The 17423-nt window shown below is 43.6% G+C and overlaps 1 protein-coding gene across 1 annotated transcript; it reads left to right on the forward strand.

Moving 5' to 3' along the window:
* Positions 1 to 9550: 9550 nt before the first annotated feature.
* On the forward strand, positions 9551 to 11599 carry LOC309550444 (uncharacterized protein; the record flags this gene model as incomplete). The annotated part of the gene is made up of 2 exons (XM_082250823.1): positions 9551 to 9921; positions 11362 to 11599. The coding sequence occupies 2 exons, from the start codon at positions 9551 to 9553 to the stop codon at positions 11597 to 11599; spliced, it is 609 nt and encodes a 202-aa protein (XP_082106949.1).
* Positions 11600 to 17423: the final 5824 nt, after the last annotated feature.

Raw genomic sequence — 17423 nt, forward strand, 5'->3', positions numbered from 1 at the left:
AAAGGGACAGTGTAAAAAAAAAAAAAAATGAAAAGTTAAATGAATAAAAAAAAAAAAAACGCATACGTAAGTCGTGCCCACATATGTAAACGGTGTTCAAACCACCCATGTGAGGTATCGCAGTGATTGTTATAGTGAGAGCAATAATTCTAGTGCAAGGACTCCTCTAACTCTAAAAAAGTAACCTGTAAAAAATGTAAAGCGTCGCCAGCGGAGAATTGTAAGTTACCGTAGTTTGTTACCATTCCATGAGGGTGAGCAATTTTACAGGATGACATGATAGATATCTATTTACTCAGTATAACATCATCTTTCATTCTACATTTTCACTATTGCGACCCCAAAGTCACGCGATTTAAAGTGCGACTTTGGAGTGCCACTTTGATGTGACTTTGAGTGCAGCTTTGATCCAACTTTACACTCTCTGGATCAAAGTCGCATCAAAGTAGTGCAGGCACCTTTTCAAAGTTACTGATTTTTAAAGTCGCATAGATTGGAACGGGTGCCATGAAAATCAATGGGATGTGACTTGTCATGCGATTTTATGTGTCCAAAGTCGCATTACAAGTCGCACTAGTGGAAACGTAGCCTCACATTATACAAAAAGATTGGGCTAACTTTACTGTTTTTTTTTTTTTTTTTTTAACCCAGTGTATTTTTTCTAAAAAAAACAATTGCAAAGACCACCATTTTATTCACTAGAGTCTCTGCTAAATATATATATATATTAAATGTTTGGTGGTTCTAAGTAATTTTCTAGCAGAAAATACAGATTTTTACTTGTAAACAACAAATGTCAGAAAAAAGCCTGGCATTAAAGTGGTTAAGGTTTGTGTACAGTATGCAGACATATAAAAGCAGCCTTTACATGCATTTGTAAACTGGTCATGTGACCTTTTACCTACTGCACCTGCATCCTAACTGCCACTTTAGCCACGCCCCCTTTTGCCTGTTGATGTCATATAAGCATCATTCTGCAGCTGGCTTTGTCACTTCTGCTGAAGACAACTGATGAGAACAGTGCTCCCAGCGGTGCTCCCAGCGTGTGATTCAAAATGCTTTTCAAATTGTCATTATTATTTCTTCTGTTTATTCTACCATTCTCATCAGGTATGTACATATACTGGATTCTATAATTAATCACCACAAAATGACTTTAATGTCATTTGGGACATTTTCACTAGATTTGTGATGGGTTCATATTAGAGGAGCTACTTGTGTGTTTATGTGTGCAGCTTCTATTTTTAGAGCGCTTTTCAATTGTTTCTGCTGACATCCGAGGAAGGCAGGGTCACATTAATTGTTTGATCAGGGATAACCATTTGTTTGGCATGTTATATAGGATCAATTTCATAACCTAACAGCATGATAGCTAAAATGATTACCCTAAAAAGTCAGTTATTTCTAGCTGGGTCTAATGAAATTTTCAGTTACATGGCTAAAATACCGATAGAAATCCTTTCACACTGACAGCCCATACTGAGGCATTGGCTGGAAGTGATTCCGATGCTGACAGGGCCACCCTGGCTTTACATTTTGACCAATTCAGCGGGGATCTCTCTAAATTTGAGCTGTGCCATGGCCAGCCTTATTTTGCCCTGCATTCTCCTGTAACCCAAAACAAAAATCCAATGCAAATATCAACATACTAAAGGTCATTATTTGCAAAAGGGAAGGCCAAACGTCTGCTAGTGCTTTATGCTGGCCATACACTAGTAGAAATTCATTATTAGAAATGTTTCATTTTTGGAACATTCGTTTGATTTTCTAATTTTCTGTGGGGTAAAATTTAGATTTATTTTCAAACGCAGTGAGGAAAAAATTTGAGGAGCTGGATGAATTTTTTCTAACAGTGAATATAGTTTTCCCGTGAAAATATAATTTTTTATATTAAACTTACAGACCGCCCACCGTGTATTTACGTCGCTACTTTGACGTAACCCTGCTGCCATAACCCTGGTATTTTTTTAAAAGGCGGGCAGTCCACTTTAACGTAAAAGTCGTCCCAGCGGCGGATTCGCCGTGAGTTCACTTTTATGGGTGGCGGGAGAGGTGCCCCCCCTCCTGCCACCTCCCGGTCATTTTCCCCGCTTACCGGAGCCATCTCTCAGGCAGGAAGTCAAGTGAGGGCAAGCTGGCCCCCACTCAACTCTATGGCCTTGAAGGACCGGAGCCATGTCATACGTCGCTTCCTCCCAATGGCCTTAAAGGGTCCATTTTTTTAATTGTTGCTTTTTAGTGTAGATGTGAGATCTGAGGTCTTTTTGACCCCAGATCTCACATTAAAGAGGCCCCATCCTGCTTATTTCTATTGCAAGGGATGTTTACATTCCTTCTAATAGGAATAAAAGCGATAAAATAAAAGTGATCAAAAAATTTTTTTTTAAAGGGACAGTATAAAAACAAAAAATAAAAAGTAAAATAAATAAGAAAAGAAAAAAAAATGTAAGCACTCCGTCCCAGAAAATTTTTTTTTTCAAAATTGTCCCTCTTTTTTTTGTTTGTAGCGCAAAAAATAAAAAGTGCACGGGTGATCAAATACCACCAAAAGAAAGCTCTATTTGTGGGAGAAAAAGAACATCAATTTAGTTTGGGTACAGTGTCGCACGATCGCACAATTGTCCGTTAAAGTAACGCAGTGCCAAATCGCAAAATAGGGCCTGGTCATTAAAGGGGCAAATATTTCTGGTCTTAAAGTGGTTAAAATAACAAACGTCACACTTCCTGCTCTGTGCAATGGTTTTGCATAAAGCAGCCCCAATCCTCCTCTTCTTGGGTTCCGTGCAGGCGCTCCTGGCTCCTCCTCCCCCGCCGAGTGCCCCCATAGCTACCCAACTCTGTCCCGAAGTGTGACACTTTGGAGGTGGATTACATACATTTAGATTCCCTTCACATTTGGCATTTTAGGATCATGATCAGAATCACTGCTATTCTGCCCGTCATCTCAGATCGCAATGCAATTGCAAAATGCATGTTCGGGTGACATCATTTTCAATGGCACCTAAAACGCATTGCGGTTTTACTGCGATAAATCATGCAGCAATCGTGGCAAACTGCAATGTGCGAAGCTTGTTGCCCAAGGTTCCTTTTGGGCGACAAGCTTCACACGTTGTGGTTTGCCGTGATAAGCATTGCAAAATAGCACCGCAATTTGGTGCCCTTGAAAATCAATGGACCCAAACATGTGGTTTACGATTGCAGTGCAATTTGAGATCGCAAGCAGAATCACAGTGTTTCTGTCCAAAATCCCAAAACGCCAAATGTGAATGGAGTGTTATATGTAAGTACTTATTATTTATTTGTTAACTTACTAACTTTAGGCAAGTAGCTCTGCACTAGTTTATAGTATAGTTTGATGGATGTAGGAAGCACATGATAGTGTTGGCCAGCCAGCTACCTAAATAGATTAGGGATAGGAGTGTTTGCAGTGCAGGAGATCCTACATGTTTTTTTCTCTGCTTTTAATATGTTACAATAACATATACAAAATGATTTACAAGCACCTACTGTTATAAGGTGTTAACCGTCTGTCCCTGAACCCCAGTTGTTCCCCTGCATTGTCACCCTATCGTACACTCTCCCAACGGTAACTACAAGCAGCTTTGCTGATGCACATTGCATAGGCGTGATTTGGACTTTACAGCTGCACGCTTTGTAGGTGAGTGCAAAAATGCGTTTTTTTTGCACACGCTTAGAATGCATGTTGTGTTTGCAGTGCCATTCATTGCTAATGCCAGGCCAAATGTAGCAAGCAGAAGTTTGACATACACTAAAACCGTAACAAACATGGTAAAACACGCAGTAAAAAAACGTGTAAAGCAGAATGAGCTACTTTGCCGCATTTGTCACACATAGAGCAGCAATAATAAATAGGCTGCTCTATGCATGTTGCATGAAAAACGTGCAATAAAAAAGCATGTATGTAAAACACTCAATGTTATTAGGGGCCTACTGCTGTCACCATCAGAAAATATAACAAATCTATTGGCAGAATAAGCATATATTAAAACTTTGTTATGGGGGGTCAGAGAAAAAAGGGGGGACTCAGACAAAAGCTGCTTTTTAATGCTAGTGGCAAGCTGCAGCAAATATATTTATCTTTGGTCAGAGTTACAATTTAAGGTTTGTGTACATTATGCAAACATATAAAAGCAGGCTCAATTATAAGACAGTGGAGAGGCAGGAACAAATATCTGTTGGCACATGCGCCTGTAAACTAGGCATGTGACCTCCTAACTGCCACTTTAGCCACACCCCTTTTTCCTGCTGATGACATCACAGTGGAGCTCAGCTCATATTAGCATCATCTTGCAGGTGCCTGTCACTTCTGCTGGAGCCAACTGATGTAAACATTGTTCACAGCATGTGCTTTAAAATGATTCCTAAATTATTATTTCTTCTGCTTATTCTACCATTCTCATCAGGTATGTACATATATTTGATTCTATAATTAATCACAACAAAATTACTTTCATTTCATTTAATTTGGGACATTTTTCACTGGATATGTGATGGGTTCACTTTAGAAGTGCTGCTAAGTGCTATTAACTGAAGTTAGTTTTGCATGTTATATAGGCTCAATTTCACAAGCTAACAGCATGATAGCTAAAATTAATATTTAAAAAATAAAGTCAGTTATTTGTAGACGGGTCTAATGCAATTTGAAAATTTCAGTTAGATGGCTAAAATATAGATGTAAATCCTTGTGCTTCTGTCTGCGAATTGAGCTCTATGTGTGTGATCAGGGGTAAAAACTAGTTTTATATGTGATTACTTTAAATTGAACCTGTCAGCGATTTGGCTTGCTTGTGCCAATGGAGAATTGTGTAATGTCTATAGGTTCTATAAAACATTTAGACCACAAGGTCTCTGCCATTACTTTTAATATTAGAAGGGTTTAAGCCCCGTACACACGCAATGAATTTCTGCCGACCGGTCGTCCGTCTTTTGTCCAGAGTGGTGTCTGTTGGTTGGAATGTGCTCTAGACTGCACACAAATTTTCCCGCACGACAGAATTCTACTTCAGAAGTGATGTCATGTGTTGGATTGCTTTCTTTGTGTTCTTTCATCTCTGAGCATGCCTAGTCTTGCTCATAAGATTTTTCCCCATCGAAATCTGTACTAATGAGACGAAAATCGGATGTGTTTTGAGGGTCGACAAAAATTATATAGCCTGCACACCAGGATTTTTTCGGCCGAAAAGTCGGAGTCGGTTGTCGGAAGCACCATACTAACAAGCCGAAAATCGGCAGATCGGTCATCGGACGAAATTTCCTGGCCGAAATTCTACTCGTGTGTATGGAGCTTAAGACCACAAGGTCTCTGCTATTACTTTTAATATTAGAAGGGCTTAGACCACGAGGTCTCTGCTATTACTTTTAATATTAGAAGGACTTAGACCACAAGGTCTCTGCTATTACTTTTAATATTAGAAGGACTTAGACCACAAGGTTTCTGTTATTACTTTTAATATTAGAAGGACTTAGACCACACGGTCTCTGTTATTACTTTTAATATTAGAAGGACTTAGACCACAAGGTCTCTGCTCTTAGTATTAAAGTAAAAATATAGCCTAAATCAAAAATGAGATATTTGATACAGTCTATGACTAGAATTAACACAATGGTCTTTGTTTTTCCGAGTCCCCTCTTAACATATTTAAATACCTGGTGATCCAACCAGTTAGTCTGTTGTTTTTCAGTTTCCTGTAACAAACCAGGCTGTCGAGCTAAAGGGGCATTTGGAAGCTTGAGACAAACCATTTAACACTGACAGGGGTGCTTACACTAGTTAGTTAGTTCCACTATGTAAAACCTTTATCCCTAAAGAAAAAAAAAAAACACAATTGCTGTAACTGTGTAATAAGTATTTGTTTCAGTTTGGCTTTACATTGTTAGTCATTAAAGTAAAGTCCATCTAAATCTACTAGTCTATCCAGCACTACTCACTACATGACTAACAATGCTGCTGCCCATAGGTGGCTTTGTTGCTCCTCCATAGATACAATGGGGAAGTGAATGTAGCCACCCTAATACAAGAGGTGTATTACTGGCCAATCACCAGGTAAAAATAAAGGCATAGAAGCTTGGAAAAAAAGAAAACTAGTGCAGCCACCACATTCAATGGTTGGTACTGTAAACTGCAAAATATTACATTTTTGTTTTTGGGGTGTAAATTAGCTATGCTTTAAAACCAATGGTTTTCATGTCCAAGCAACACGTCAGGATGTGGGGATTGGTAACTAGGATTTTTTCACTTTGTTAGTAGGGCTTAATTTCCGTGTCTTTCTGGCTAAGTCATACCTAGATGCCATTTTACTGTCCAGTGAGAGTGCCTTTACAGGCCACTAGTGGGTCACAACAATAACACTTGGTAGGCTTTATCCCAGATGTCAGGGAAAATTTCAATCCTAGCAGCAAAGTGACACTAAATCAGAGAGGCACCTAGAAGATGTTTTCTGGTTATCAAGCATAGTTCTTGTTTTCAAATCCTTATTGCTAAGGGCATTTAACATGGCTAACAGGTTCACTGTAGGAGAAATATGGAAATTTAAAAAAAGAGCTTTGGCTCTACTTCTCCTTTAAGCTTTTTTTCTTGGAAAGGCCGAATTCCCTGTCACTTTCCCCCACATTTCTGCCTCTGCTGAGATATTGGTGGAAAAGGTCAAATAGGGACAGGATATTCTGGAGGGGTGGGGTTCAGAATTGTACAGTGTATGAAAATGACTAAGGTGGGAAGTAGGGCTAGTTATTTGCTAGTTATGGGCAGATGTATACCTTGCTGTAGTAGTTATGAGCCATTTAAAAATGTTATGTTTTTTTTCTCTCAACAGCCAAGAAAATTAGGAACATTAAAACAGATGATGAGATATACATTAGTACAGGATCCAAGCTGCTTATCCCATGCAGCTTTCAAGTGAATGAACCCATTGAGAGGAGCCCCATCACTCTGGAATGGGGCAAAACAACAGAAAAAGGTGGCATGTACAACCGCCTAATCTACCTAACTGTAAGCTCCACCACCGTTATGCTGAGAGAGCAACACCATGACACGAGGGTGCAATTATTTATCTCTCGTGTGCACCAAGGTAACTGCTCCTTAGTCATAGAAAACGTCAATGAGGAGGACAGTGGAATATATGAACTTCATCTGAGAATCAAGGGGTTCACAAACAATCAAATTCCAAAAGTCAGAATTGTTGTCGGCAATCAAAATGAAGAGACAGGTAAGTCTAAAAAAATAAAGCCAGCCATACATGGAAGGAAATTTGACCAGATCAGCGGACACTGGCCAGATTTCGATCCATGTATGGGCACTCTGGTTGTACAGAAGTTGATCTAGCGACACCTATTGTCTGCAACATTAATCAGTGTATTCTGATGACAGGGAAGTCTCTCTGCTGTCAGAATAAATTACCTCAACAAGAAGGATTCCACCATCCACCTGAAATGTGTGAATTGGGGAATCAAGTCAGTTTTTTTGTTCAACCTGCAAGTTGAACAAAAAAAAAAAGATTCATCTATAGGCTGCTAAAGGCTTTAACCACTTACCGCAAAGTGACGTAGGACTACTTTGGCAAACTTTGCGGTGTTATACCGGGATAATGCCTCTAGCTAGAGACACCATCCCGGTAACGTGGTTTACAGCCGACGGTCGGCTTTCCGTCAGTAACGACCGATGCGGCTCGGAAGCTGCTCGATCCTTACCCGGGTGAGCGGGAGGGAACGTCCCCCCCCTCCCGCCGCCTTCCGTGACTTTGCTCTGGGCTCCCGTCCCACCGAGAACCCCGAGCACCCAGCCGGCGCGTCCGCCGGCTGGATGGAGTCCCGATTAAAGCCGGAAATGGCTTCGATCGGGTCTCCGATGACGTCACTTCCGGGTTACTGTGATGCAAAAGGCGGCAAATTTAAAAAACGGCTGTATGCAAAATGCCGAAAACGTGTAGTTTAGTGGAGGGGTCCTTGATCCCTCCATAAAGAGTACCTGTCACTGCATATTGGTGTCACAAGGGATGTTTACATTGCTTGTGACAGCAATAAAAGTGATCAGATTTTTTTTTTTTTTTAAAAACCTGTAATAACGCCAGAGCGTGAGCAATAATAAAAAAAAAGAGCTACACTCTAACTCTAAACTGGTAACCGTTAAAAAAATGTAAAGCGTCGCCTATTGAGATCTCTATTGACCGTAGTTTGTCGCCATTCCACGGGTGTGCGCAATTTTAAACCGTAACATGTTGGGTATCTATTTACTCGGCGTGACATCATCTTTCACAATATACAAAAAAAATGGGCTGACTTTACTGCTTAGTATTTTTTAAATGCAGTGAAATGTGATTTTTCAAAAAAAAATGGCTTTTTATAGACCGCTGCGAAAATACCGCGTGACAAAAAATATTGCAATGACCGACATTTTATTCTCCAGAGTCTTTGCTAAAAAAATATAATATATAATGTTTGGGGGTTCTAAGTAGTTTTCTAGGAAAAAATGCTGGTTATAAAATGTAAACAAAAAGTGTCCGAACTAGGGCTGGGGCTTAAGTGGTTAAGGATCATAAATTAAATGTAACAGGAAATTGTCTCTTTTGGCTATGCATGCTTTTTCCTAAAACGCACATGCGTGAACGGGGCCTGAAGGTGCATGTGCTTGTGTCAGGTGGTTCTGATTGCCGCCTGACACCCGCAATCGTTCCCCGCTGAGAGAGGAGGACGGTCGACTGTTGTAAACACAGCCGACCGTCCTTCTCCCTGGGATGATCACAGAGCCCATGCGATCCTGCTATATAGGATCACATGTCTCTATGGTCATCTCAGAAGCCACACCCCCCACAGTTAGAATCACTCCCCTAGGCTCACATTTAACCCCTTGATCACCTACAGGGTTAACCCCTTCCCTGCCAATGGCATTATTACAGTAACAGTGCATATTTTTAGCACTGATTACTGTAGTAATGTCACTGGTACCCCCAAAAGTGTCAAATGTCAGTTAGGGGTCCGATCTGTCCACCGCAATGTCGCAGTCCCCGCAAAAAAAACGCAGATCGCCGCCATTACTAGTAAAAAAAAACATTAAAAATTACATAAATCTTTCCCGTAGTTAGTAGACGCGATAACCTTTGCACAAATCAAAATACGCTTATTGCGATTTCTTTTACCAAAAATATGTAGCAGAAAACAAATTGGCCTAAAATGTTAAAAAATTTTGATTTTTACATTTTTTCTTGGGGAATGTCATATAGCAGAATGGGAAAAATATATATTTTTTTCAAAATTGTCGCTCTTTTTTTGTTTATAGTGCAATAAATAAAAATTGCACAGGTGATCAAATACCACCAAAAGAAAGCTCTGTTTGTGGGAAAAAAGGACGTAAATTTCATATGGGTACAGCGTTGCACGACCGCGCAATTGTCCGTTAAAGTAACGCAGTGCCGAATGGCAAAATAGGACCTGGTCAGGAAGGGGGTAAAATCTACCGGGGCTGAAGAGGTTAAAGGATACTCTCATCTATATCTCCAGCTGAGGTGATGACACTGTGATTTTTATCTTTTTCTTTATGTACAATTCTTCCTTTACAACTTTTTTTTTCATCCCCACAGGAATCCTTCCAAGAGAAACAGATAACCTGAGATCCTTGGTGAATCCTGATGTCGATGAGAACGCACAGGACTTATTGGAACAAGAGGACTCTACTGATGCTGTCAACGGGACCAGCCAGACAGCGACTGAAAAGGAAGTTCAGCATGAAATGGCCACTAATGGCGAGAACTTTTCGTCAGACACTCAGAACCATATTGGGGGTGGCCTGTATTTTGACATGCTTGTACAGAGCATGGTTAAAAGTGGCCAAATAGTTCACTTTGCCATCCCAATGGCAATAGGCCTTGTTCTTGTAATACTTGGCTGTATAGGAGGAAGCTTCTTAGGGTAAGTTCAACACTTTCATACTTTTACCTTACTAAAAACATATCTTATCTTATGGTGGCCATAAATAGAATGATTTTGTATACAATCATATTTTTTATTGATTTACTGTCTGACTGGAAATATGATCTGAAGAATTGAAAAGAACATTTGATGCACCATACACTTAAAGATCATATTGAGTTAACTACTTTTCCACAATCGGATTCTCCTGCCCAGGCCAATCAGTATAGTTTTGAATAAAATTGATCGGTGACACAGTATGTGCCTTATCAATAATGAATAGTTCCTATCAAACCATCTGATTCTGTGAAGAATTGTTTGATCAGATTGTTACGTGTATGACCACTGTAAGCCATAACTCCTCTTTGCATTTATGGAAACCTCAACTTTCCCCTGGAGTCTTTGATGTATATTCTGTCATGACAGATTCACATTAAGCTGAATCTGGGGCAGACAGCTACATACACATATCATATATACTGTATGAAACCTGCTATACCTGCTAAAAAAATTGTATTTCTGTCCATCCAACTCTGAAATTTACACAGCCTTGCCACACAGCAAAGCTCTATCTGGCAGGGAGGGAGTCTGATTATTTTCACCAACACTTCAGGTCTTTTCCTTCCCCCAGCATTTGACTGAACAGTGAAAAGAGTAACAAAAGTCTAATGTGTTCATTACTTTGTCACTCTGCTCACTCTGTCTATCAGCATGCTCATTGCACTGCAGCACAACTAATTGGCTCCTTTTGGTGCCTCTTCCTACCTTTATCTGAGCTGTGCTGTATAGAGACTGCAAGAGGCTGACATCAAGTCAAATTCAGGTAGTCCCTATAGAGCAACGCTTAGACTGGGGCTGTGGTAGTTACACTGCTTGCAAAAAAATAAATGTAATGATATAATAATGACTATGCTGCACCAAGCTCCCCAATGCCACAACTGTCAATGACAGAACCAGCGAAAATTAGAAGCTCTTGCACTGGAGAGTTGAGTGGCAGGAGGTGAAGACTAGTGTGGGAGGGCTGTGGCTCATTTTCAAACTTGGTTGGGGCTGTTCATGTACTGACCAAGCCATGGATCCAAGGGGCTACAAAGTAACAGATTCATTTAAAGGAGGTACTTTAGGCCCCTTCTACCTACGCACAGTTGCTTCCCTGGAGATATTTTAGTCCAGGTCAAGTTTATATTAAAGAATCGGCCCACAAAAAACATATATCTCAATGTATGCTAGATATACTGTAATAGAGTTAGATGTGACAACTTGGTAAAAAGCAGCTTTTAGACAATTACACTGTCTAATTCAGAAAAAAAATGAGGACTTTTAAATAAATGTATATGTGGAGTCCTTATTTAATTTCTTCATTTTCTGATTTTCTTTACACGTCATAAAGTGGAATTTTAAATTAAACGTATATTTTTTGTCCTTTCTTTACCTACACAGAATTCGGATGTACAACTGCTGTGTAAAGCGTCAAAATGAGTACAAGGCTTTGCAAGACAGACGTCTGGTAAAGGATCCATCAGACCCAAGTGGATCAGAAGAGACAGCACAAAGAGTTTCAACGGATCTATCTTCGATACCACAAGAAAGGACTACTATCATTAATATGCCATCACTTTCCACAGCTTCAGCTTCCTGCCCATCATACACCATCACCATGCCTTTAGAAGAAGACTGACAACCTGCCAAATGTATAGGTAGTGGCAGGGCAGGTGTGACAGGAGGTGGGGGAGCAGTGTGATGGCGGGACAGTATGAGGGGGGAAGTGTGACAGGTGGGGGGGGCAGTATGATAAGAGGGGGGGCAGTGTGACAGGAGGGGGGCAGTGTGACAGGAGGGGGGGGGAAGTGTGACAGGAGGGGGGGGCATTGTGACAGGTGGGGGGCACTGTTACAGTAGGAAACACAATATACTCATTCTAGTGCCATGTACTGCTATGGCAGAGAATATATTTTCTTCTAGGGTCCCGGAGGGAAGTGGCCTCAGGGGAAGCAACTCTCTTACCTTACCCAGCAGGAGAAGCCTAGAGGCAAGAAGCGGGAGCCAGAGTCATGGGGTGAAACTGGTGTTCCTAGTAATTGATGACTGCCAGAAACACCTAGCACCAGGCTGGATAGGTGGGGTGGCGGGGACAGCACATAGCGGAACTGATGCCCTGCACAATGGCGACCTTGCCCCATGCTTCAGGGGGCTTGTGTGCCCCCTCGTCACAATTTTCCACACCTGGATGAGAGGGGCAGCAGGGGCGGCGGCATATAACGGAACTGGTGCCCTGCATTTAGCTCCTCCTGCAGCCACTGAATGCCTGCAGGAGGGAGAGGAGGAGAAGCAGTCACTACCGGGGGAGTCAGAACGGCTAGTGTGTAAGGTAAAGTCTGCAGGCTTGGAAAGATCAGTTTGTAAATGAATAGAAAATTGGCTAAAAGATAGAATTCAGAGTAGTGGTTAATGATTCTTACTCTGAATGGTCTAAGGTTATCAGTGGTGTCCTCTCCCTCAGAGGGAGGGAAAGGACAGAGGAGGGAGAGGGGAGAGAGAGAGGACAGAGGGACGGAGGGAGGGAGAGAGGACAGAGGGAGGGAGGAGGGGGAGAGGACAGAGGGAGAAAGGGATGGAGAGAGAGGACAGAGGAAGGGAGGGGGAGAGAGAAGACAGAGGGAGGGAGAGAGGGGACAGAGGGAGGGAGTGAAAGGGGAGAGAGAGAAAGGGGACAGGGGAGAGAGGGGGACAGAGGCAGGGAGGGAGAAAGAGAGAGAGGATAGAGGGAGGAAGAGAGAGGACAGAGGGAGGAAGAGAGAGGACAGAGGGAGGAAGAGAGAGGACAGAGGGAGGAAGAGAGAGGACAGAGGGAGGGAGGGGGGGAGAGGACAGAGGGAGGAAGGGATGGAGAGAGAGGACAGAGGGAGGGAGAGAGAGAGGACAGAGGGAGGGAGGGGGAGAGAGAAGACAGAGGGAGGGAGAGAGAGGACAGAGGGAGGGAGAGAGAGGACAGAGGGAGGGAGGGAGGGAGAGAGAGGACAGAGGGAGGGAGGGAGGGAGAGAGAGGACAGAGGGAAGGAGGGAGAGAGAGGACAGAGTTTATAGGTAAAGTTGATACAGGGAATATCCGATTGCCTCTTGGGGGGATCAGGAAGGAATTTTTTCCCCTGCTGTAGCAAATTGGATCATGCTTTGCTGGGGTTTTTCGCCTTCCTCTGGATCAACTGGTTCATTTGTGTAATGTGGAAGCACTTAATGCATGCAGTCAGTAGGAGCTTATTAGTGTTTTTGGATTTTTAATTGCGCTGATTTGATTATTTTCTTATAATAAGCAATAAGAGCCTAATTCACTAAAAGGAAGGAGTAGAAATGCTCACTCCCCATTTAACTACTCCCAGCTAGAGTAATTAACACCTCAACTTGGCGAACCTATAAATGTAAAATCACGGCTAGATGCAATAGTAAATTGCATCTAGGACAGAGGGAGGAAGAGAGAGGACAGAGGGAGGGAGGGGGGGAGAGGACAGAGGGAGGAAGGGATGGAGAGAGAGGACAGAGGGAGGGAGGGAGAGAGAGAGGACAGAGGGAGGGAGGGGGAGAGAGAAGACAGAGGGAGGGAGAGAGAGGACAGAGGGAGGGAGAGAGAGGACAGAGGGAGGGAGGGAGGGAGAGAGAGGACAGAGGGAGGGAGGGAGGGAGGGAGAGAGAGGACAGAGGGAGGGAGGGAGGGAGGGAGGGAGGGAGGGAGAGAGAGGACAGAGGGAAGGAGGGAGAGAGAGGACAGAGTTTATAGGTAAAGTTGATACAGGGAATATCCGATTGCCTCTTGGGGGGATCAGGAAGGAATTTTTTCCCCTGCTGTAGCAAATTGGATCATGCTTTGCTGGGGTTTTTCGCCTTCCTCTGGATCAACTGGTTCATTTGTGTAATGTGGAAGCACTTAATGCATGCAGTCAGTAGGAGCTTATTAGTGTTTTTGGATTTTTAATTGCGCTGATTTGATTATTTTCTTATAATAAGCAATAAGAGCCTAATTCACTAAAAGGAAGGAGTAGAAATGCTCACTCCCCATTTAACTACTCCCAGCTAGAGTAATTAACACCTCAACTTGGCGAACCTATAAATGTAAAATCACGGCTAGATGCAATAGTAAATTCCAATTAAAGTATACCAACTCGCAGTCGCGTTTTTCATAAGCGGAAATTCCTACATTCTGAATGAATATTACAAAGCAATGTCTGCTATTATGGTTACATTTATTTTTTATGTATAGTTATGTATTTGTTATGGATCGGTGGAAGGGTGTGTAGGGAGAATAGGAGCTGCAGGGATTGGTGCAGTGGGGAAGGGGGAAATAAGAGTGGCAGGGGGATTCATTTTAGGTGACTGTGGGGGGAGAAATGTCAGTGAATTAGCGGTGGCAACGGGAGATGGGGGGGGGGGGGGGTCACATTTTGCAAAAGCGTTTGACACAGTTCCCTACTCACGGTTAATGTGTAAGGTAAAGTCTACAGGCTTGGAAAGATCAGTTTGTAAATTAATAGAAAATTGGCTAAAATATAGAATTCAGAGTAGTGGTTAATGATTCTTACTCTGAATGGTCTAAGGTTATCAGTGGTGTCCTCTCCCTCAGAGGGAGGGGAAGGACAGAGGGGGGAGAGAGAGGACAGAGGGAGGGAGAGGGGAGAGAGAGGACAGAGGGAGGGAGGGAGAGAGGACAGAGGGATGGAGGGGGGGAGAGGACAGAGGGAGGAAGGGATGGAGGGAGAGGACAGAGGGAGGGAGGGGGAGAGAGAAGACAGAGGCAGGGAGAGAGGGGACAGAGGGAGGGAGTGAAAGGGGAGAGAGAGAGGGGACAGGGGGAGAGAGGGGGACAGAGGCAGGGAGGGAGAGAGAGAGAGGACAGAGGGAGGAAGAGAGAGGACAGAGGGAGGGAGGGAGGGAGGGGGGGGAAGAGGACAGGGAGGAAGGGATGGAGAGAGAGGACAGAGGGAGGGAGGGAGGGGGAGAGAGAAGACAGAGGGAGGGAGAGAGAGGACAGAGGGAGGGAGGGAGGGAGGGAGGGAGGGAGAGGACAGAGGGAGCGAGGGAGAGAGAGGACAGAGGGAGGGAGGGAGAGAGAGGACAGAGGGAGGGAGAGAGAGGACAGAGTTTATAGGTAAAGTTGATACAGGGAATATCCGATTGCCTCTTGGGGGGATCAGGAAGGAATTTTTTCCCCCTGCTGTAGCAAATTGAATCATGCTTTGCTGGGGTTTTTCGCCTTCCTCTGGATCAACTGGTTCATTTGTGTAATGTGGAAGCACTGAATGCATGCAGTCAGTAGGAGCTTATTAGTGTTTTTGGATTTTTAATTGCGCTGATTTGATTATTTTCTTATAATAAACAATAAGAGCCTAATTCACTAAAAGGAAGGAGTAGAAATGCTCACTCCCCATTTAACTATTCCCAGCTAGAGTAATTAACCGGTTGCCGACCGCCGCACGACTATATACTGCGGCGGTCAGCCCCGGCCAGGCAGAGTGACGTATCGGTACGTCACTAGCCTTCGCCGCTGTGGTGCGCATGCACCCGCGGTCCCCGCCGATGACTCGATTGGGTTCAGAACCGATCAGTCATCAGGTCCAGGCCAATCATTTTTGGCCTGGACCTGTTGATCAGTCCTGCCCAATCAGATCACACTCTAAACCTGTGAAATGTAAACACAGGCTTAGAGAAGATGTGCCCTCCCCTCCCAACGGTCTTTTTGGATCCAGCGTGAGAGGAGAGCACATCTAATTGTAAGTACAGCATCAAGCACATACACTTAGATAGGCACATTTACTTCCCGATCGCCCCCCCCCCCCCCCCCCCCGATTAACCCCTACGGTCCCTGACACAACACACACTGTATACAGCATATAGCATTTTCCTATATACCTGTATACGTGTGATTTGTGGTCAGGTGTAGCGCTTGCGACCCCCCTTTTCCACTTAAATTACCCCCCACCCCCCCTAATAAAGATTTAACCCCCTGATCCCCCCCTGACCCCCCCCCCTGATCACCGCCAGTTAACCCCTACCCCGCTGTCACATTCACCACTAATACAAACGTAATATACCGTGTTTTTGTATTTTTGTATTAGTGTGATTGTGATCAGAATTAGCGCAGGCGACTAAGTTTCTGTCCCAAGAAGGTTTAGGGTCCCCGCCACCCGCCCAATAAAGATTTAAACCCCTGACCCCCCCTGATCACCCCTACACCCCCTGCCACAACACACACCGTATACAGTATATAGCATTTTGTTATATACCCGTATAAGTGTGATTTGTGGTCAGGTCTAGCGCTTGCGGCCCCCCCTTTTCCACTTAAATTACCCGCCACCCCTCCCCAATAAAGATTTAACCCCCTGATCCCCCCTGATCCCCCCCTGATCACCACCAGTTAACCCCTACCCCCATCACATTCAACACCAATACAAACGTAATATACAGTGTTTTTGTATTTTTGTATTAGTGTGATTGTGATCAGAATTAGCGCAGGCGACTAAGTTTCTGTCCCAAGGAGGTTTAGGGTCCCCGCCACCCGCCCAATAAAGATTTAACCCCCTGATCCTCCCCTGATCACCCCTACACCCCCTGCCACAACGCACACTGTATGCAGTATATAGCATTTTCTATATACCCGTATAAGTGTGACTTGTGACCAGGTTTAGCGCTTGCCACCGTTTCTTTTATCCGTAGGATACCCGCCAGCCCCTTCCAATAAAGATTTAACCCCCTGATCCCCCCCTGATCACATCCAGTTAACCCCTTCCCCCCTGTCACATTGCACACTAATACACACATAATATACTGTTTTTACTGTATTTTGTATTAGTGTGATTGTGACTTGAGGTTGCGCTAGCGAGTTAGTTTCTATCCCAAAGGAGGTCTAGGGTCCCCGCAACCCCCCCCCCCCAGATCCCCTGCGCATAGTTAGAAATAACGCCTTGATTGCCACACACACACACGCACATACACTTCCATTACTAGTATAGTGTTTGAACAGATCAATATCTGATCTCATCAGAACTATACTAGCGCCCCCATAGTTTAGGGTTCCCAAAACGCGGTGTTTGCACGGTCAGCACTGATTCCTGCCAGCACCTGCGTTTAACCCTTTCACCCAGGTAAGTGTAGTAATCAACAGATTACTGTCACTTACAAAAAAACACAACACACAAAACCGCTGTGTTAGCAGAGTCAGGCCTGATCCCTGCTAGCATTAGCAGTTTTTTTGGTAGCGCTTGAAATAGTCCTTGACAACCAGGTGCTTTTATTACCTGTGAGTCAACACCACTGTACAGGTAAATTTAGTTACCAAAATGTCTAAACGTTTGTACAGTGGTGAAGAGGCTTATAGTATGCTGGCCGTGTCATCTGATAGCGATGGGGAAGCTATAATGACCGAATTACTGTCAGTATACGAACCAGATGACAGCAGCGGCTCCCTGACAGATAGCTCCGACGACAGATGGGTCCCTGTTAGACCCAGGCGTACC

The sequence above is a fragment of the Pelophylax lessonae genome (assembly GCF_965119305.1).
Source record: "Pelophylax lessonae genome assembly, chromosome: 3".
Taxonomy (NCBI): domain Eukaryota; kingdom Metazoa; phylum Chordata; class Amphibia; order Anura; family Ranidae; genus Pelophylax; species Pelophylax lessonae.